The 21,230-nt window shown below is 33.8% G+C and overlaps 3 protein-coding genes and 1 non-coding gene across 5 annotated transcripts; 3 read left to right on the top strand and 1 right to left on the bottom strand.

The window, feature by feature from the left end:
* The first annotated feature begins 4,682 nt into the window (after positions 1-4,682).
* Positions 4,683-5,459, top strand: LOC131645166 (ferredoxin-1, chloroplastic-like). The gene has a single exon (XM_058915829.1). The coding sequence runs from the start codon at positions 4,796-4,798 to the stop codon at positions 5,243-5,245; it is 450 nt and encodes a 149-aa protein (XP_058771812.1). The 5' UTR covers positions 4,683-4,795; the 3' UTR covers positions 5,246-5,459.
* Positions 5,460-5,530: 71 nt separating this feature from the next.
* Positions 5,531-12,914, bottom strand: LOC131645165 (MLO-like protein 4). Of its 2 annotated transcripts, XM_058915828.1 has the most exons (16): positions 12,702-12,914; positions 8,804-8,932; positions 8,659-8,716; positions 8,337-8,563; positions 8,115-8,231; positions 7,964-8,027; positions 7,785-7,876; positions 7,611-7,685; positions 7,454-7,539; positions 7,305-7,354; positions 7,173-7,213; positions 6,900-7,070; positions 6,763-6,798; positions 6,597-6,664; positions 6,402-6,462; positions 5,531-6,315 (listed from the first exon to the last, which is right to left on the bottom strand). In XM_058915828.1, exons 2-16 carry the CDS (start codon positions 8,927-8,929, stop codon positions 5,956-5,958), a joined length of 1,632 nt encoding a protein of 543 aa, XP_058771811.1. In that variant the 5' UTR covers positions 8,930-8,932; positions 12,702-12,914; the 3' UTR covers positions 5,531-5,955. The 2 variants fall into 2 exon arrangements, with proteins under 2 accessions (XP_058771811.1, XP_058771810.1); XM_058915827.1 differs by lacking the exon at positions 12,702-12,914 and having other exon boundaries at positions 8,804-9,424.
* Positions 12,915-14,331: 1,417 nt separating this feature from the next.
* Positions 14,332-14,405, top strand: TRNAR-UCG (transfer RNA arginine (anticodon UCG)). The gene has a single exon. It is a non-coding gene; the product is annotated as a tRNA-Arg (tRNA).
* A 55-nt stretch (positions 14,406-14,460) lies between these two features.
* LOC131645167 (cleavage and polyadenylation specificity factor subunit 3-I-like) lies at positions 14,461-18,012 on the top strand. The gene is made up of 2 exons (XM_058915830.1): positions 14,461-15,081; positions 16,120-18,012. Exons 1-2 carry the CDS (start codon positions 14,644-14,646, stop codon positions 17,788-17,790), a joined length of 2,109 nt encoding a protein of 702 aa, XP_058771813.1. The 5' UTR covers positions 14,461-14,643; the 3' UTR covers positions 17,791-18,012.
* Positions 18,013-21,230: the final 3,218 nt, after the last annotated feature.

A 21,230-nucleotide genomic window follows, 5' to 3' on the forward strand; every position in this document is an offset into this window, starting at 1 on the left:
AATAATTTATTCTTATAAAATATAATAATAAATAAATTCAATTAAAATATAAATAAACAAAAGATTGATATTAATTTTAAAAAATCCAAAGTAATTTTTTTAGTATTAGAATATTTTTATTAAATTATTAAAATTTACAAGTATATGGATATTAATTTAAAGTTTTTTGACATTAAATGTATTTTGCTTTCAAGAGTAGTTTTTCCATTTAATTATAGTATACATTCATGATTGATTGAACATTTTTATTTAATAGTATTGGTAAATTTTTAAAAAAGATTATACATTTCTATACTTACCTATTTTTTAGTTTTTAGGTTGATATAAAAAATTTAAAAATATTAAAGTTAATTTTAAAAACATAATATTTTTAAAAAAAGGTAATCTTATTATTTGAATATAATATATAATATATATTTATTATATTATTATGAGATGTGTATAAAAATATGATATACTAAAATATTATTTATCAATGTCATTCATATTCATCTCATGCATCCAATGATTATCAATAATAATCTCCACTAGACATATTTTAATTATGTCCACTAAACATATTTTAAAAGTGATTGCTAATGATTTGAACATTCCATATTATGTGTGGAGTAATTTGACTACTTTGTGATTTCATTCATAATCACTTTTGGTACTTTTCATATTGATTAATCACTGCCCAATCTACTCTTATCAATAAAATTAAGGATTGTATTATTCCTCTCACATTTGATAAAGACCAATTGATTTGAAACCACTCTACCTTGGAAGAGCTATTTTTTAAAGATGTTTATGCCATCAAGTAAGCTCCCAATCAACTTGTTAGATAAGTGAAGAAAATTTGGTCTAATGTGATCTTCCTACCAAAACTCGGTAATTTGGAAGAAAAAAATTATAATGCTCCGATGATAATCTCAAAAGGATCCACTAATGCTTTGAAGACATTCACCATGGTGTCATTTTACAACTAAGGAAATCACACACCCCCATAGAATCTTCTCAACCTCTCTATTTTTATTAAAACTTCTTAAAAACTTATCAAAGCATGTATTAACTTGATTAAGATGTGTTTCTAATCAATTAAAAATGCTAACACACTTCCTAATCGATTAAGTATTTGGTCAAGTTGATTAAAGTAAGGAGAAAGACCTTCTAATCAATTAGAAAAACTATTAGTTGATTAATTCATATAGCCATTTTAGGAATTCTTTTTCTGGATTAGGATTGCCACCTTTTGAGGTGTTTTAATCGATTAAAATATGTGTTAATCGAATAAATAATTTAATTTGACCCATTGATCATTTTTTTTGAGCTAAAATAATTTTTATATAAGAAGGCTTCTCCTTATTTTATTTTACACCAGATTTATGGATATAAACCTCTTTACAATTCTTTTGTCGTAGTGTTGAAAGACTCAAAAGTCATTAATCTAAGAGTTCTGTTGTAACTGGTGACATGTTTATTTTGTTCTATTCAAGAGTGCAATTCTCTTGTGAATTATCTTTGTAAAGGATTTTAAGGTTGCAAGTTATACCTAGAAAAAAAATCTTGGGTGGAGGTTCTTGAGTTAAGCCTTTGTAAAAGCTCTATCTGTTTGTTGTTGAAGGTTTGTGGGCTGATCCTATAAAAGCTCAAGTGTGATTTTAGTGGAACTCTTAAGAGTAACTCTTGGGGGACAAGAGTAAGCCAAGTAATTAGACCAAACATGTATAATTATTTGGTGCACTCTTAAGAGTAGCTCTTGGGGGACAAGAGTAAGCCAAGTAATTCGACCAAACATGTATACTAGGAACTAATTTGAGTTAATTAGGATTCAATTAGTTTATTTAATTTCTTGTACCCCTAGGCTATTTATATCCTATTCTATTATATACAAAATCAATAAGAAATACAATTTTTATATGGTATTAGAGCCTATCGATCAGATCATGGGCCGTCCACCGTTAATATCCATGCATCAAGCTCAAAAGAGTGTTGGGCGTGAAGGGGTGTATTAAGAAGATCCTAAATTCTCACATTGGTTAGATATAGAGTGACACCCTTCACTTTACAAGCCGATTTCATAAGGATGAGTTAGACCAAACTATGGAATTAGACCAACAAGCAACCACTCTTGAGGTTACCAAGACAACAAATGGAGGAAAAGAACTACATTTATACACAAGGAAGAAAAACAAACTTCAAACTCTTATGGAAGTAGAAACATGCCAGAACCAAGGTATCGGCAAAATTTCAGATTTTGAACTTACTCACAAAGGTAAACTACCATGCATTGACTCATATTCTAATTTATTAGATAATGACACTTATGACCACAACTTAAACTTACCTATTTCCATAAGAAAGGGAATGAGGTCTTGTAGCAAATTCCTAATTGGGAACCATGTTTCTAGTTTAAAAATATCGTAGGAGTACAAGAATTTCATCAACTTAGTGGACAACACCCAGATTCCTCAAAGTTTCCATGAAGCTATCCTAGTTCCAAAGTCGAATGCTACAGTTGTGGAAGAAATCAAATCACTTGGGAAAACGGTACATGGCAGGTCTGTCACCTTCCAGATGGAAAGATGCCATTTAAATGCAAATGGATATTCTCAGTGAAATATAATGTGGACGAGAGTGTGAACATGTATAAAGCTCGATTGGTGTTAAAAGGATTCACTCAGTCTTATGGGGTGGACTATGATGAGACCTTTGCACCTGTAGCAAAATTAAACCCAGTCAGTGTTCTCCTTCCCTTAACAATAAATTTGGATTGGCCATTTCATCAGCTTGATCTAAAAAATGTTTTCCTAAATGGTGAACTTAATGAAGCTGTTTACATGAGAACACCACTAATACTTGAGACATCATAAAGCTTAGGCAAGGTATGTAAGTTCAAAAGATCACTATACTGACTCAAGCAATCTCCATGGGCTTGGTTTGATAGGCTTACATGAGTGGTTAGGATGCATGGTTTCTCTCAAATGGCAAATAGACCACATAATACTCTTAAAACATTCATAGGAAGGCAAGGTAGCCATCTTCATTGTTTACGTAGATGACATTATTATTATATGTGATGACTATATTAGAATTGAAGGGTTAAAATTGTTACTAGCTAAGGAATTTGAAGTCAAAGGCCTTGGACAGTTACAATATTTTCTTGAAATGGAAGTGACACGATCAAAATTTGGAATTTATTTGTCTCAAAGAAAATATACTCTTTATTTACTTCAAGAAACGTTGATGTTAGGATGCCTGCCAACATACACTCTTATGGAATCTAATGTGAAAATATGAGAGGAAAAAGAGAGTCCACCAATTGATAAAGAGATGTATAAAAGACTGGTTTGTAGACTTATCTAACTAAGCCATACATGACCAGATATTGGGTTTTCTATCAGCATGGTTAGCCGCTACACGAACGATCCCAAAGAGACTCACATGAAATCAGTTAACCGTATTCTAAAGTATCTCAAAAAAGCACCAGGGAAGGGGCTGCATTTCAAAAAGGGTACAAGCAGGAAAATAGAAATATTCATAGATGCAAATTGGGCTGACTCAATAACTGATAGAAGATCAACTAATGGGTATTGCTCATTTGTATGAGGCAACTTAGTGACATGGAGAAGCAAGAAACAATATGTGGTTGCAAGAAGCAATGCTAAAGTAAAATTTAGGTCGATGACTCATGGGATTTACCAAGGGATGTGGCTCCAAAGGATACTTGCAGAACTACAAGTTCATACTTACCATGAAGTAAGTCTATTGTGTGACAACAAAACTGCCATAAGTATTGCTAAAAATCCCGTGCAATACGACATGACAAAGCATGTAGAAATTAATAGATATTTTATCAAGGAGAAGATTGACAATTGATTAATTTCTCTTCAGCACACACCCTCAAGTCATCAAATAGCCGATATCTTGACCAAGGCACTCGCATAACAAACTATGAAAACTTAAAATTCAAGTTAACCATGATAGACATCTATGACCCAACTTGAGAGGGAGTGTTGGTTTTTATTCTGTTAGTCGTTGATCTGCAACCACTAAAGTATAATTATACAACCATTAGTAAGAGACAATAATACATATTTTATAGTTATATTATATGAATACAATTATATTTACTTACACAATCATATAAAATATTTCCCTTATCATATATAAGAATTAATTTGAGTTAATCAGAATTTAATTAGTTTCTTTAGATACTTGTACTCCCTAGATTATTTATATTCTATTTATCCAATAAAGATTACTTATAATAAAATATTGTTTATTAAGCTTTTTATAATTCAAAAATTATTCTATGAAAACTCTAAACTAAATGGTCTAACTATATTTAATTAGCCATTACATTTTTAAGGTCTTTTATATATATAAAAATACTTATGCATTGCAAACACTATTTTTGATCAAAATTTTTATTTGATGAAATAGTTTTCATTGTATTAGTCAAGAACTCCTTAAGAACAAATATAAACTACCCTATTTTAAACTTAATAGTACTATTTTTTTACTTTCTATGCATTGCACTCTTTCTATAATACTAGTAAGCAGTAAAAAGTTATAAGGTGAAGATGGTGCCAACAAGGATTCACCAACAATATATGGTGATAGAAGAGATAGATAAAGTGAGGCAGAAAACAATGCCACATGGCAGATAGGGTTACATGTAGTTCATATAGTAGCTTGTTCCATCCACACTATCTCCACAAGCTCCTATATTTCATTCATTCATTCATTCTCTATCTTCTCATTTCCATCAACACAAACACAAATCAGTGTTTGTTTTGAAACCATAGTAGTAATGGCAACCACACCAGCTTTGTATGGAACTGCTGTCAGCACCTCCTTCCTCAGGACTCAGCCAAAACCAACATCAGCCACAACACCAAAAGCCTTTTCCAATGGCTTTGTTGGTTTGAAAACTGTTCTTAAACGTGGAGATCTTGCAGTTGCCATGGCTTCTTACAAAGTGAAACTAGTCACACCAGAAGGCACTCAAGAGTTTGAATGTCCAGATGATGTTTACATTCTTGACCATGCTGAGGAAGTTGGAATTGACCTCCCTTACTCATGCAGAGCTGGCTCTTGCTCTTCATGTGCTGGTGTAGTTGTGAATGGTGAAGTTGATCAATCTGATGGCTCTTTCCTTGATGATGAACAGATTGAAGGTGGCTTTGTTCTTACCTGTGTTGCTTATGCTAAGTCTGATGTTGTTATTGAGACTCACAAGGAAGAAGCACTCACTGCTTAGTTTTTCAACTCTCATGTTGCTACTATGATATGATATGATATCATGTTATGTATGTTTCTTGAATTTTTACATTTTGTGTCTCTACAATGAGTAGTAACTCTATTGATTCCTTCACTTGTTTGTAGTAACATGTGAAGTTAATAATGTTTATGTTTGTCATTTTTCTTGTTTTTTTTGCTCACAATATTATATGAATTTTGATATTTTTCATCTAGTGTTTTTGTCCCTTGAATATGGATTTTCATGTCTCACAAGTAGTTGATGTATGATTATCGTTAGGGCCGTTAGGGCCGTCTCTCTGGGAATGCAAGACAGACTATCGTACATAATTCAAAATTTGATAGAAGTTGATGTATGATTATCGTTAGGGCCGTCTATGAGAGAATGCAAGACAGACTATCGTACATGATCCAAAATTTGACAGTAGTTGATGTATGGTTATCATTAGGGCCGTCTCTGAGGAAATGCAAGACAGGCTATTGCAGATGATCCGAAATTTGACAGGGTTAACCCTTGGCTAAATAGGATCTCATAAAATACATAACGCACCTAAACCATGCAAAAAATAGGACAGTTATTTGTTTTGCCATATATAATATACATCTATGTTTGATAGAGTTCAAGAATGATTTGCATGTCTATACTAAACTAAATAGGATTCTAGCTTGTTATGCAGTAGAATTTCGAATATATATGAAATATAAAATTGATCATGTTTTGTGAAACAAATCTAGAAGAGTTTCGAATTTAGTCTCGTCTCTGTCGCCAACATCGTTGTGATGCGAATCATGGAGGTTGTTAGAAGTCATAAAATTCAGCTGGTCTACTGAAGTTACTGTCATCTGATTCAAAGACTCTAAGTCTAAGGAAGTTGTTCGAGTTAGTGTCCCCGATACGACTGTTATCTCGTCCCTCTCGTCGATTGTTGATTCTAGGGAACATATTGATCTTGCTGTATGCGAGCGAAGTGAATGATCGTGCTTCGACTTCTGTTTTACTCTCTTACACCAGCTGTGTAAAGACTCTCTTACACTTTCGGTCACTAGCGCCTTCTTACATCGCGATCCCATCTACAGAAACAAAATATTTCTGTCACATTTTTGTTCGAACATGATTGGTTTCGACCGAAATTTATGCAGAGAAAGTTTAAGCCAACCTGTGAAACTACTATATTGAGGGGTACTGTCATATAGCTACACCAGAATTGAACAAGAACTCTGCAAAATGCAAATAATGAAAGTTTAGAATTGAGAAAATGTAAGAGTATTCGAACATCGAAGTATCGTAGAATCTCGAGAACTAGTCCATAAAGTATATAATGTATAATTTTTGAGAGCGAGATGAAACCGACCCTGATGTCAACCGAATGATGATCATGTAATGATGTCTCATGAAGCATGACTGTTCTTTAAATCCCCACTACGAAAAAAAAATCGAAGAATGCGTTGAGAAGATTTATTTCGTGTAATGGCATAGATATAAGTATCGATAAATTCTCGAAAATTTTTAAACCTTACCAATGTCCAAATAAAAGAAGCCATTTCGAATGCGTTCTGCATGAACAATAGAGAAAATAAGAACAAAACATCAAAATAAAACAACTAAGAAGAACGGCGCGACTACAAAATATTACGAAATACATTACATAGTTTACCTGAAATATCACAAATTGTATCAGCCATAGAAGTATATCCGGTTTATTGAACCAAAAAAGGCCGTCGCGCGGCTTTACTTGTGTACTGGCAGATGGACCCTGGTGCTGCCAGACTTCAAGTGCTAAAGTGGAAACCACATGTTGAAGTTTTGTACCTATTACCATCACAAGCTTTTACGCGTAGCGAAATCACATGTTAAACCGGAATAATTTTCGAGGGACTAGTATTCATTTTGATTTGTCGAAAAAATGAAAACAGATTATTATACTTACAATTGCAGGTATAAAGGAGAACCAGAAGTATATATTCAAACCTGCAAATTTAGAAACTCGATTATCCGAAAAAATCAACGAAGACACTTCATTCAATCGACGCGTGTTCTATCACGAAAAAATCAAAGTTACCGTGGATGTTTACGAAGATGCAGACGATAGTATAAATCCAAAGCGGCCAGCTACGAATTCGAAACAGGTAATTTTCAGATCATAGATAGAGTTCGAGTTCGAGTTCATCATTGTTGAAAACTTACACTGATTTTCAAAAGAGTTCATACCTTATTCCTAGAATGCCATGAAATTCATCTTCCATGCTTCGAACCATATATTTATGAAAATCGTATGATAATGGCAACTTATGTTCCTGCAAAGTGGTAATATAGAATATCACATCGGCGAGGAAGATTAAATCGAAAGAAGAAATACAAAACTTACAGTGATGAAACCGAGACGGAGTGCAAGGTAATCCGATTTTTGTATAGAACTTCTAAACTGACGCAGAAAACATAGCTGCGATATCAGATCACACATTATCATCACTCTAAACGCGCATTAGGCCGACTCTAAGAAATTTAAGAAGTAAAAGGAATAATATCGACGAAACTTCACCATCCAGATTAGTATTGGATTCCTGCTCCACGGATGAGACGTGTGATGGAAAACAAACGTTGTTTGCCGCCTCATCACCTTGTTTTTCTTTCCTGCAGAACAAAACTATGCCAAAAATCATTACTATATTCGAAAGAAGCAACCAAGACTCGGCGCCATTCTATTTATTTGTTGCTTACCTGGCACGTTTCCATCGATAATAGCCATTGTAGCCTGATTTTCCCATCTGCACCAACTATAGATCTACAAATACATGCAACAAAGAAAAACTAAACTACTTATCTAGTTCTTAGTATTTACAAGAGCGTCGATACAATTGTGATGACCGACCTTGCTCATCGCTAAACCAACCGCCAAAACACTATACAGAACATGAGTGATCCCGAGAACAAATAAAAACCGATGCAACTGCTCAAGACCCTCGTATGAAACAAATGGTTCATGACCCTGCATTCATCAATTAGTATTTTAAGAAACAGCATTTCATTTCGGTTTGTTTAACAGAAGATAACATAACATTCTGCATTTTACAACTGAAGTATGTTATGTTACCTCTCCACATTGATGAAGTGCAACCCTATTTAGTCCCTTCGGAATACTACTAGTTTCATCGGAGAAAGATGAAGAGTTTTTAATCACGACATTCTCAATCACGCCAAGGTCATGTTCAGCACAAGTATAGAATCGGCTGCTGAATAGCGATGAATTTACACAAATCTCAGAGATCCATCGCGCGCTTTGTGCCAACAACAACGAGATAAGCCCAAGCAGCATCAGCTCTATCAAGAAGAATCAGTACAAGTTACTTAAAAATTCTGATATGAAACTCAAGATTCTGCATTTTTGAGTTATCAAGAACATCATGATTAATTACCTTCTTTAATTTTCTCGAGCGAAGCAAAAAGCGCCTTCCTTCTCGTCTTCTTCAACCACTGCACAGCCAAGAAAAAAACAAGTTTCATCAGATTTAAGAAACTAGTTGCTTTTACCGGTCGAAGTTACATTCATATGCTGTTCACCTTTCCGAAACGGTATATAGAACGCTCGACCAAGAAGCAAACAAAAACCATGACAGTAACAACAGATGCAACCGAATATGTAGGCGTCTCAGCAAGAGAACGACCTTGCTGCATAACATGCTCCATTTTCTGTTCTTACATCAATACATCACAACAAAACTCAACATAGCATAACATAACCCCTTTAGTTCTAATCCAAAAAGATGAAACCTTAAAACATAGAAGAATCACTCTTCTGATAGATGGGATCAAGAGGAAGGAAAAGAGAAGTATCTAAGCTAAGAGAGTGTTTTTGTTTTATGTGATGCATGTGGAGAGAGTATATTATAATATTGCAGATGCAGTATAGATCCTACTCACTTTTTGATTTCATCATCATATTAAATAAATGAGACTCTTTGTTTAATGTTATTGGCTATGACACACACATTCTACACAAACCATGCACATGGAGAGTTTCTCATTGTCCAAGGTTCTTGTTACTAACAACTTTTAGATGGTAAGTTGCAATGGGACCAAAGGTCCCCTATAAAGAAAACAGGTATGGCTTTATGATTAATTAATTTGTGTGTATATGTAGTAAAGTGAGGAAAAGTATTCAGTTCTGTGACAAAGACAACAAAAGGAAATAAAAAAGGAGTTGAATAATGAGGGAAATATTAATTCTTTTACATCAGTAAAGGACATAATTTGTATTGCTTTCTTGTGTAACTTATAATGGTCATAACATGGAAAAACTTTTTCTTAAAGAGGTTCCTTTTGAATTATCGTCTATTATAATTCTATAAAACTTTAGGGATTAGTCTCTACAGTTGCGCACAGAGGATATTCAATTTATAAAAGAAAAATAGTACGTGTCTTGAATGTCCTTAATTTATCACGTTTCTAGGTTTAACTGGATTTGATTATTTTGTTTTCTTTCTATTATCCAATAATTAGATAAGATTCTTACATTATTCAGATCAAATGCATACATTAACAAATAAATATGCATATGCAAAATCATGCATTCACAAGATCATTATCAGATGATTTGATTATAGTAGACCTAACATCAATTGACGCTTTTGATGCAACACACTTGATAAAAGTAGGTCTGACAACAACAAAGTCTTAACACCGATAGATTTAAATATAATAGTTTTAAGAATAACATTAACCGCCTAATACTCAATATCAAGTATAACATTAGTGTGGTTTTCAAGAAGTATTGCAGCTACAATGTCAGGATCAATCACAATAAATTTAGAAGTGATTTCAACATGAACTTGTAGAGTTTTTTTCCCAATAAGTACATAAGGAATTGAAGCTTGTGATGTTTCTTGACCAATTGATTTATTCTTTGATGAACTACATATGTATAGTCCTTTCTTGGATTCATCGCACTAAATAGAAGCAAATCGATGTCTCTCTATACACCGTATTGTGGTTTTCGATAGCGCCTAATCTTCAAGTGCCATATCAAGCCTTAAACACTTGCTATGAGGTTTTGGGAAATGCTAAGAAAGTTTTCTCGAATGATGTCCACTATCTCTACAGTATCATCCTTAATCTCAACTCTTTGAAATTGGAGAATATGGATATGCACGCGTATCTGAGTAAGTTTGATTTGTAGAAGGATAATTTTTCAACCCTAATATGTCGTTTACGAATAGTGCAACATCTCATGAACAACAATGCAACAAGTTTTTCATGATCATGAGACTTACGGGACTGCCACCAGAACTCGATTCTGTACCTAACCATATTTTTATCGGGATTCACTATTCCTAACAATGAATTAGTTAGTAAACAATTGTTGCGCTAAGCTACTCCTCATGCTTTTGGACAAGTATTTACTCTATCTTCCACTGAATTAAATGCTCTTGCTTCCCACTACCATGGTCGTGGTGGCCAACGTCATGTTTTTTTTTATAATTTTTTTATGATGACTCCTCAGAAGATCGTTCATATATGGTGATTGTTCTTCCATATGATACTTTTGGTGATGATTTTTCAAAATCTTCTTTTACGGATGACGAAGATACATTGGATGTATTTAAGTTCCTTTCTTAACCCTTAGGGTATGTTTGGTTCGAGGTAGATGGAGGAGAGGGGAGGGGAGGGAAGAGAATATTTCTAATTAAATGTGTTTGGTTCAAATTTTATGATGTAAGGGGAGGGGAGCAAAACCCCTCCAAAACACACTTTTTGCGTCTCCCCAAATCGGGGGATTTGGAGGGGATGAGAGGGAATTTGAACATTGATATTTTAATACTTATTATAATTATTATAATATCCTCAGTTTTATTTTAATATTTCAAAATTATTCATTTTCTTTTATATTACTGCCCTCTTCTGTGTGATTTTTCTCGATTGCTTCTATCAACTTATTATAATTATTCTCCACCTTCAAATTATTTTAAAATTTTTGTCCTTAATATAAATCATAATCATTGTACTTTTTTTAAAATATTTTTTATAACTCTTTTATGTATATTTATATTTTTTTTCTAATTTTATTATGTATCCTATCCTTTTTTCTTTTATATCAAACTTTAAATCTTTCGTTTTAATTTATTTATTTATTTTATTAAAATATTTGAACCATTTATGTTTAATAATAAATTATTTTATGTATTTGATGTGTTAAATAATTCATTACGATTTAAAAGTTGTTATCAACATATAGTTTAATTTGTTTTTGAACATTTTATTTGAATTAAGTGAACTCAATTTTTTAACATTATGTAGTAAATTATAACTTTTTAGTCACTCAATATTAGAAATTTTACTAACAAAAAAATATGTATAAAATTTTCACATTTGAATATCATATTGTATCACTTATATAAGATAATAAGGATAAAAATGTAAATTATTAATAAAACCCCTCCCCTCCTGAACCAAACATATTTTTAATTAAAATCCCCCATTCCCCTCCTCTCCCCTCGTTTGAACCAAACACCTATCTGATTAAAAAAATCCCCTCACCTCCCCTCCCATTCCCTCCCCTCCATTAAAATCCCTCCCCTTCCCCTCATTTGAACCAAACAGATCCTTAAGGATTTTAATCACTTCTCCCAGCTTCATGATGATTTCCTTTTTGTTTGTTCGTTTTTGAAATTCATCAAAATAATATATATCCTTGAAGTCAAGGATATTTCCTTTTTATGAGATTAAAATTGATATTTGAGTACCATCATTTATAGGTACTTGACATCTCATTTTATTGGAATATGTGTTTACCCTTTCTATCTCAGTTGGGATTTCACAGATTTCATTAAGGGTGTCCCAATTTTTTTTATCTACGATACAATTAAAAGCAGAAGGAACTCTCTAGTACTTAACACACTGATCATTAAATACTTAACTTGAAATCCAAGTTGCACTTTTTTCTTTTCTTCTATGATCCACGCATATTTTGGTTTGTCTAATAATTTATTATTTTTAAAATGAAAGTGACAAAAGGATTGTTTAAAACAAAATTCCAAAAATAACACTCAAGGTAATCAATTTTTTTAATTGTTTCTTTTCATATATCAAATTTTCACCACCAAATAATGGAGGCGTGTTCATGAAAATTCCCTTGTTAAAAATAGAATAAGTATTTGGAATCCTTATGCTAACTCCTGAGTCGATTATTCTTATAATAAAAGTTAGGCTCTAATATCATTTATTGACCAAATGACTCAAAACACAAGAGGGAGAGGGTGAATTCTGTTAGTTCAAAAAACATTGTCTAATTACAAAAATTTAATTTATAAAATTTTTAAAGTTAATTTTATTATACAAATAGAAATTAGGCAACAGAGTAGAAGTAAGAAAACTGATGGAAATATGTGGAGAAATAAATAAAGCATGTAGAAAATAAAGTAGTTGAAAGTAAATAAATAGGAGAAATAGAGCATGCACCTACAATTTATACAGGCTTAGCCTAACCACTTAGCATACTCTTGTTCTAGAGAGTTTCCTCTTGATAGTTCCACTAAAGATGTGAGCTTTTCACAAGGTATGTCCATAAACCTTCTTACAACCAAATATAAATTTTAACGGACTAATCTCAGGAACCAAACATGGAATTTTAACAGAATAATCTCTAAACCAAACAAAAGATTTTAACAGGCTAATCTCGAAATCAAACGAGAGATTTTAATAGGCTAATCTCAAAACAAAAAACAGGAGCTTTTAATTAGTTGGTTTTAAGAACCAAACAAATATTTTATTTATTTGATCTCAAGAACCAAACAACAACTTTTTTTTAATAAAATATTACACAAGAGACAACGTCTTTTTGAGTAAATTATAATAATACCACAATATCATAACAACAAAATCTCACAGATGTTTTTCACTCTCAAAGAATTAAAGCAAATTCGGCGAGAAATGAAAAAAGATGAAATAAAAGAGAGTAGAAACTAGAAATAATAGTTACGAATTTGATTTCTGGTTTAAAAATGCAATTATTATAAGCCCTCTAGGAAAAAAATTGGCTAAAAAAAAAGTTCCACAAACCTTTTTAATGACTTAATCAATTAATCTTAGTTATTAATTGATTAAGAGCTTTTAAAAAACGACGACACTAATCTAAAAGATAAAACCCTATAACGGTTTTGTAACTTAATCGATTAAGAGTATTTCTAATCGATTAAGGATTCTTTTGTATTGCTCTAATTGATTGGACTTAGTCTGATAGTTATTCCAAAGGATTTAAATGTGTTTTAGTAAATTGAGGGGTTCAAAAAACATTTCGAGGGTGTTTGTATGTGTGTGTTAGCTACCTTAGTACTCTTATCCCTTTATATTTCATTGATCACTCATACACAAAATTTGACGATCTTTGACACTTTCATTCACACCCTTGAAGCTTCAAGTTTCCTTACTTGATTCATTCTTGATTTAACACTTCATCCATAACTTTGACACTTTCATTCACACCCTTGAAGCTTCAAGTTTCCTTACTTGATTCATTCTTGATTTAACACTTCATCCATAACTTTACTATACTAACTCATGAGATAGTGGTAACTTTATTTATTTTCTTATATAAATCGGATATCCTTTGCGCGCAACTGCATAGAATAACTTTCGAGTTGAGGAATATCATAATAGACAACAAAATTCTCTTTCAAAAAATTTAACAATGTTGCATGTCCATAACTGAATTCAAACAAATTTTATGATTTTCAAATTTTAAAAAATTAAAAATTTAAAAATAATAATTTATTTCATATACTTTTTCATGTGAACGTGACATTAATTTTATGGCTATTTTTAGACAAATTTATAATTTCCGCTATTTCACTAAACTTACATTATCTTTTATCTTTTATCCATTGTGGTTGAATTTCAAATTGTTCATCTTATATTTCAACTCATTTATATGTCCAGTTTTTTTAAAAGAAAAAGTTTAATCTTTGCTATCTACTATATGTTCTTTTTCTTCAACAGTAAAATATAATATAGTTTCTTTCATATTTAATTTGCAACATTTGTCATATTAATGTTCGTGTTATTATATTTATTTCAGAGAAAAACGTAACACCAAGGACCGCATAGCGCAGTGGATTAGCGCGTCTGACTTCGGATCAGAAGGTCGTGGGTTCGACTCCCACTGTGGTCGTTCATTTTTGTTTTATTTCAAATTCATCATTTTTGTAACACAAAACGACATCGTTTTAATTCACACAATCACCAAAACCTAGGGTTTCACCTTCATCATTTTTCTGTGACAATACGACAACGTTTATATTCACACAATCACCAAAACCTAGGGTTTCACCTTCACCGTTGTTACTTTCATGTTGCAGAGAAGAGTAAACACAAATTCCAATTCTTGAATCGGAATCGGAATCGAAAATATGAGTTCTTTGAAGAAACGTGAACCGAACGTAGCAACTAACAACAGAGAAGCCGAAGATCAATTGATCGTAACACCATTGGGAGCCGGCAATGAAGTCGGTCGTTCTTGCGTCTACATGACCTACAAAGGCAAAACCGTTTTATTCGACTGCGGTATTCATCCGGCTTACTCCGGCATGGCGGCGCTGCCGTACTTCGACGAAATTGATCCCTCAACTGTCGACGTACTCCTCATCACTCATTTTCATCTGGATCACGCCGCGTCGCTTCCTTATTTTCTCGAGAAAACTACCTTCAAAGGTCGGGTTTTCATGACGTACGCGACGAAGGCGATTTATAAGCTTTTGCTGTCTGATTATGTTAAAGTCAGTAAGGTTTCTATTGAAGATATGCTTTTTGATGAACAGGATATTAATCGCTCCATGGATAAAATTGAGGTTAGTGTTTGATTTATGATAATTCAATTGATTGGATTTAGTTTAGGGTTTTTATTGTGTGTTTTTAGAGTTGGATTTTGAATGTATTTGTTGATTGTAGTAGTAATTGGGGACACTATGGGTTATTCAATTCTAATTCATTAGATTTAGGGTTTTATTTCTTTGGTGAAATAGAAGGGATGTGACCATCGGATTCAAGTTTAATGGCTGAAATGGACGAGAGCCTTAGGGGTTTCATGTGGTTAATAATAATCAGGAGAATAAAGTAAATATAACAGATATGAGGATGTTGCGTTGGATGGATGGTAATGGATGGTAAGACTAGATGTTATAAGATTAAAAATGACAATACTAGAGAGAGGGTTGGGGTAAGATGATGGAGAATGGGCTTAGGTGGTTTGAGTATGTAGCGAGAAGAGATGTAGATTTTTTGTAAGGAGAGTATATTTGAGGGATAAAATGGAGAGGAGGCCAACAACTAGAGATAGAGGAAGATTTAGAGAAATTATTAAGAAAGAACTCGAGATAAACAAATTGGATAGAAGCATGGTATTGGGTAGAACATTATGTTGGAATTTAGTCCATGTAGCTGCCCCCACTTTGTGGTATAAGACTTGGTTGTTGTCGATGTTGTTGTATTTTTCTTTGGAGACATGTAATTACAATAATGTTTATGGTTTTAGCTTCAAAGCTTAAATTTTTATGTCAAACAGTAGTTTTAATTGGTGGTTGCTGGTTACTGATTTCCATCAAACTCTTGTAGTGAATGGTATTAGATTTAGGGTTTTATTTTTCCTTGGAGGCATCTAATTATAGTAATGTGTACTTGTAGCTTCAACATTTCAATGTAATATGTTAAACAGTAGTTTAAGTTAGTGGTTGCAGGTTAATTGATTTCCATCAAACTCTTGGAGTGAATGGGATTAGATTTAGGCTTTTATTTTTCCTTGGAGGGCATGTAATTACCATAATGTGTATGTTTGTAGCTTCAACATTTCAATGTATATGTTAAACAGTATTTTTAATTGATGGTTGCAGGTTATTGATTTCCATCAAACACTTGAAGTGAATGGTATTAGATTCTGGTGTTACACTGCAGGCCATGTCCTTGGTGCTGCTATGTTTATGGTTGACATTGCTGGTGTTCGAGTGTTGTATACAGGAGACTATTCACGTGAGGAAGACCGGCATCTTCGAGCTGCAGAGACCCCACAGTTTTCGCCTGATGTCTGCATTATAGAATCCACCTATGGTGTACAACACCATCAGCCCCGGCACACACGAGAAAAGCGGTTCACTGATGTTATTCATTCGACCATTTCTCAAGGGGGTCGTGTGTTGATTCCAGCTTTTGCTCTTGGTCGTGCGCAAGAGCTACTGTTGATCCTTGATGAGTATTGGCAAAATCATCCGGAACTCCAGAATATACCTATCTATTATGCTTCTCCTCTTGCTAAAAAATGTTTGACTGTTTATGAGACTTACACCCTTTCAATGAATGATAGGATTCAAAATGCAAAGTCAAATCCGTTTTCCTTTAAGCACATATCGGCATTGAGCAGCATTGATGTTTTCAAAGATGTAGGGCCGTCTGTGGTGATGGCGAGCCCTGGTGGACTTCAGAGTGGGTTGTCACGACAATTATTCGATATGTGGTGCTCTGATAAGAAAAATTCTTGTGTTATACCTGGGTATGTTGTTGAGGGGACATTAGCAAAAACTATCATTAATGAACCTAAGGAAGTTACTCTCATGAATGGTCTCTCTGCACCTCTCAACATGCAGGTTCACTACATTTCCTTTTCTGCCCATGCTGACTCTGCTCAAACAAGTGCCTTCTTGGAAGAGCTCAACCCGCCTAACATAATTCTTGTTCATGGAGAAGCTAATGAGATGGGGAGGCTCAAACAGAAACTTGTGACTCAGTTTGCTGATCGTAACACTAAGATCCTCACTCCCAAAAACTGTCAGTCTGTTGAGATGTATTTCAATTCACAGAAAATGGCAAAAACCATTGGGAAGCTGGCAGAGAAAACACCACAGGTGGGTGAAACCGTCAGTGGTTTGCTAGTTAAAAAAGGCTTCACATATCAAATAATGGCACCCGATGATCTCCATGTCTTCTCCCAGCTATCAACAGCAAACGTTACTCAGAGAATTACCATCCCTTATCCAGGTGCCTTTAGTGTCATACAACATAGACTGAGACAAATATATGAGAGTGTTGAGCCGTCAGTGGATGAAGAATCTGGAGTTCCAACGTTGTTAGTTCATGAACGTGTGACAGTGAAGCATGAGTCTGAGAAGCATGTCTCCTTGCATTGGACAGCAGACCCCATTAGTGATATGGTATCAGATTCAGTTGTTGCTCTAGTTTTAAATATTAACCGCGATCTTCCAAAAGTAATAGCTGAATCAGATGCTACAAAAATTGAGGAAGCAAATGAGAAGAAGATAGAGAAGGTTATGCATGCTCTCCTCAAGTCACTCTTTGGAGATGTGAAGGTTGGAGAAAATGGGAAGCTGATAATTAACATTGATGGCAACGTGGCAGAACTTGACAAAGAAAGTGGTGAAGTCGAGAGTCAAAATGAAGCCCTCAAAGAAAGAGTAAGAACAACGTTCAAGCGTATTCAAAGTTCTGTGAAGCCGATTCCTCTTTCAGGAATTCAAAGTTCTGTGAAGCCAATTCCTCTTTCACCATCATAGGTTGTGACATTATAACCACTAAGAAATACTAGTTCTGATGCTCCACTAACATGTAAAAGATTTATCATAACTGTACTTATTGGTCTGTAACATGACCTTTGGCACAACATTTTTCGCTCCGATTTTACTTCATTGGCGTTAGTCCCCAATGTCCTTTGTATCATTACATTTTAGCTTCCAGCTTCTTTTAATATAGATATGATGATTAAATTTTGGCAGATACAGACAGATCGTTTGTTATCATATCTAGTTTTGGCATACTTTTGGGCGAGCCTTTGTAAAGTCTCCCTCAGGATTTGTGCAGTAGTTGTGTTCAATAAAGACACATGTTTTCTAACTTGGTTTAGAATCACAAGGTCACAAACATGCAGTGCGCTCTTGTTAAATTTATGCAACCCAGTCATTCAAGTTTACTCTTGGCCAACAAGTTAATCATTTCATCATTTAACAATTTGAGCCGAAGTAAAACAAAAATCTTTATTAACCAAAATGAATTTGAACTTCCGCATGTTCAATTTAATTGCTTTTTTGAGAAAAAATTTCAGCAATAATCAAGTTTTCTAATTAAATTCCCTCAATAACTATGTTTTTACATAATTTATATAAGAGGAGGCACCATTTCATATGGCGCATGCACTCAAAAAGTATATGAGGCGTCATATGAGATGGCACATGTATAGCCAAGGTGCTATATGAGATGACGTATGCATACAAGTTTTGTGAGGTAGGATAGCACGAGGGTGTGGAACCGGTGACTGTTATCAACGACCAAGCTATTAAATTATATGTAATTTTTATTCTCCAAATGTAATGATTATATTAAATTAATAAAAGTAGTTTTTTGGTTAATTAATTTTTTTATTATTACTTAAATAAATTAAAAAATAGGTAACACTCAGGTGTCATATGACATGGCTGAGGTTTTAACCACCCTCACTTGAACCAGGAACTCCCCGTTTTTGTTATTCCTGAAATACCCTTGCTGATTTGAGAAGAATTTTCGGACGCAATTTTCGATAGAACAAGTGAAAATTTTGATACAGAGGAAATTTCCGGTAGGTCAGTACTAAAATTCCGGTACTTAACAATTTATGGCAGTTCATATGAAATTTCTGGTACACCGGAAATTTCAAATTTACGAGACAATACCAAAAAATTTCAAATTTACTGAAATTTCCGGTAGTTTCATAATTCAAGTTTTTTTTTAACGAGCAGGATTTTACCGACAGATTTGTGTGGTCTAGAATGCATCGCCATTTGTATAAATAAGGGCATATGTTAGAAATAAAGACATCTAAAAAAGCGCGTCTTCCACAATTTTTGATTAAGGCAGAAGTGTATTTCAACGGAAAGAATTATCCTGTTGAATTCAAGCTTCCAACGGAAATAATTATCCGATAACAGAAGGGTGCGTATGATCGAGTTTCGGGAAGATTGGATTGATAGTGATGGAAGGGTGAAATACAACCCGATTGAGTTGAAGGCCGACGAAGATGTTAAGGCCATGTGGAAATCATTTTGGTGTAGGATAACCAAGGGTTCGATCGAGTTGGATGCGCGAATAATAAGATCTGTCGACGACATAATGAAGATGTTGAAACGTCCAGAATCATCTGGTAGTGCCTAGGTTTCCGTGTTTAGTTGTTTTTAATTTATGTTTGTTGTACTGTTTTATGTTATGTTAATTTTCGAATAAAAAATATAATCGTCAAAATATTATGCAATAAATAAGAAGTCTATGTGCCTCAAAATATACAAATAATACATCAAAACTATAACAGATCTACATACGCCCCCCACGGGCTACGTCCACTAACCTAGCTAAACCTGAATAAATCTCACCATCGGATTTACCAAACCCATGAGGTTTGTTAATTCTTTGTTTTTATGATTGGCATTAATTTTAGTAAAACAAATTAGACAACAACATGTTGAATAAGATGTTCTAATCTGCAGAAAATATATGTTGAACAAAATGTTCTATCAACTGCAACTGGTATAACATGTCGAACAAGATGTCCTATGCAGAATCATCCAACATCGTGACTGTGTGTAAGGCTATGCTTTTGGAATTTGTTTAGTTTGTTACAGATGTAGAACATTATGGGAATATTATGCAATTTAATGTGGCGCTTAATTTAAGGATAAAAGATTTTATCTATTTTCAAGATGTATTCTTAGTTTCTAAATATGGAGATTATTTAGGAAACAAAGGATTGAAGACCTATTTTTAAGGAGAAGCTTTTGCAAATTTTTAGCAGTCTCCTTGCTGTGTTTAAAGCCCAAATCCAGTCCAGATGTGTGCGTTAAATAAAAGACAACAAACCTAGTTTTTTAGTAGAACTTAAGGAGGAATAGGTTAGGGTTTGTGTGTCAATTGTGAGCCTCTCTAATATCATCTTGATAGAAGAGTAGGACTGACTTTATTGAGTTGTAAGTTCTGTCATTCATTCATAAGATGTTAAGTATTGAATGTTTGTATGTCACTTAGGTATCATTGACACATTGATCTAAGTGTGTGTTGCTTGTGTCTCAAGCTATTGTTCTTGATCGAAGTTTTAAGCAAGATCAAGTATTAGTTTTGATTAAGAGGTTCTTAATCTAGTATTGCTTGTAATTGAAGATTGAGGTAAAAGGCTGTTAATATCAGTAACTGAGATTAAAACTTTGAGACATCACTGCAGGAGTGAGAGAGGTTTCTGATATCTATGAGGTTTCTAGGTAGAAGTTGCATTGAGTAAGGATTAAGTGAGAAGTTGTAAATTGGAGGTTGTTTAGCTTTGAATTGATACTAATAATAGTGGATTTCCTTCCTGGCTTGGTAACCCCTCAAAGTAGGTGTTGTTGTACACCGAACTGGGTTAACAATTCTATGTGTTCAATTAATTTTCTGCATTGTTTTAAATCATGTTTACCTTGCCATTGTATGTTGCTCAGAGATCAATATTTCGACACCTCTTAGGACATATGAGATCTGATTACCAGAATTTCAAGGTTATCTAAATGAAGAGCAATAAACTGTAGGCGGCTATCCTGGTTACCTGCAGGTGGTGGAGGTGGCGACGGCATGTCAGAAACCCTAGCACGTGAAGGCCCCGATACATCAAAAACCCTAGTCGGCGGTATGACCCGAGGGTGAGATATGCTGTGATACCACTCCAGGGCCAATGATCACTGAGCAAACTCTAGCAGATAAAAATCTCTCATAATATGTTTGACCTCCTCAAGCATGTCACTACCCTCTAGGAATTTCTTCAACTTCGAATCATGAGATGCAACCTTCTGCACCGCATGTTCTTGTAAAAAACAAATTCTATTACACATCAAGCCATTATGAAAATTTTGCAAAAAAAGAAAACAAAATATATACCTCGCCCTGCCTATGCGACGAGCTCAGAAAATCCTGTCAGCACAGACCTGTTTGAAGGTCCTCCTAAAAA

This window comes from Vicia villosa, linkage group LG1 (genome assembly GCF_029867415.1).
Source record: "Vicia villosa cultivar HV-30 ecotype Madison, WI linkage group LG1, Vvil1.0, whole genome shotgun sequence".
Lineage (NCBI taxonomy): Eukaryota > Viridiplantae > Streptophyta > Magnoliopsida > Fabales > Fabaceae > Vicia > Vicia villosa.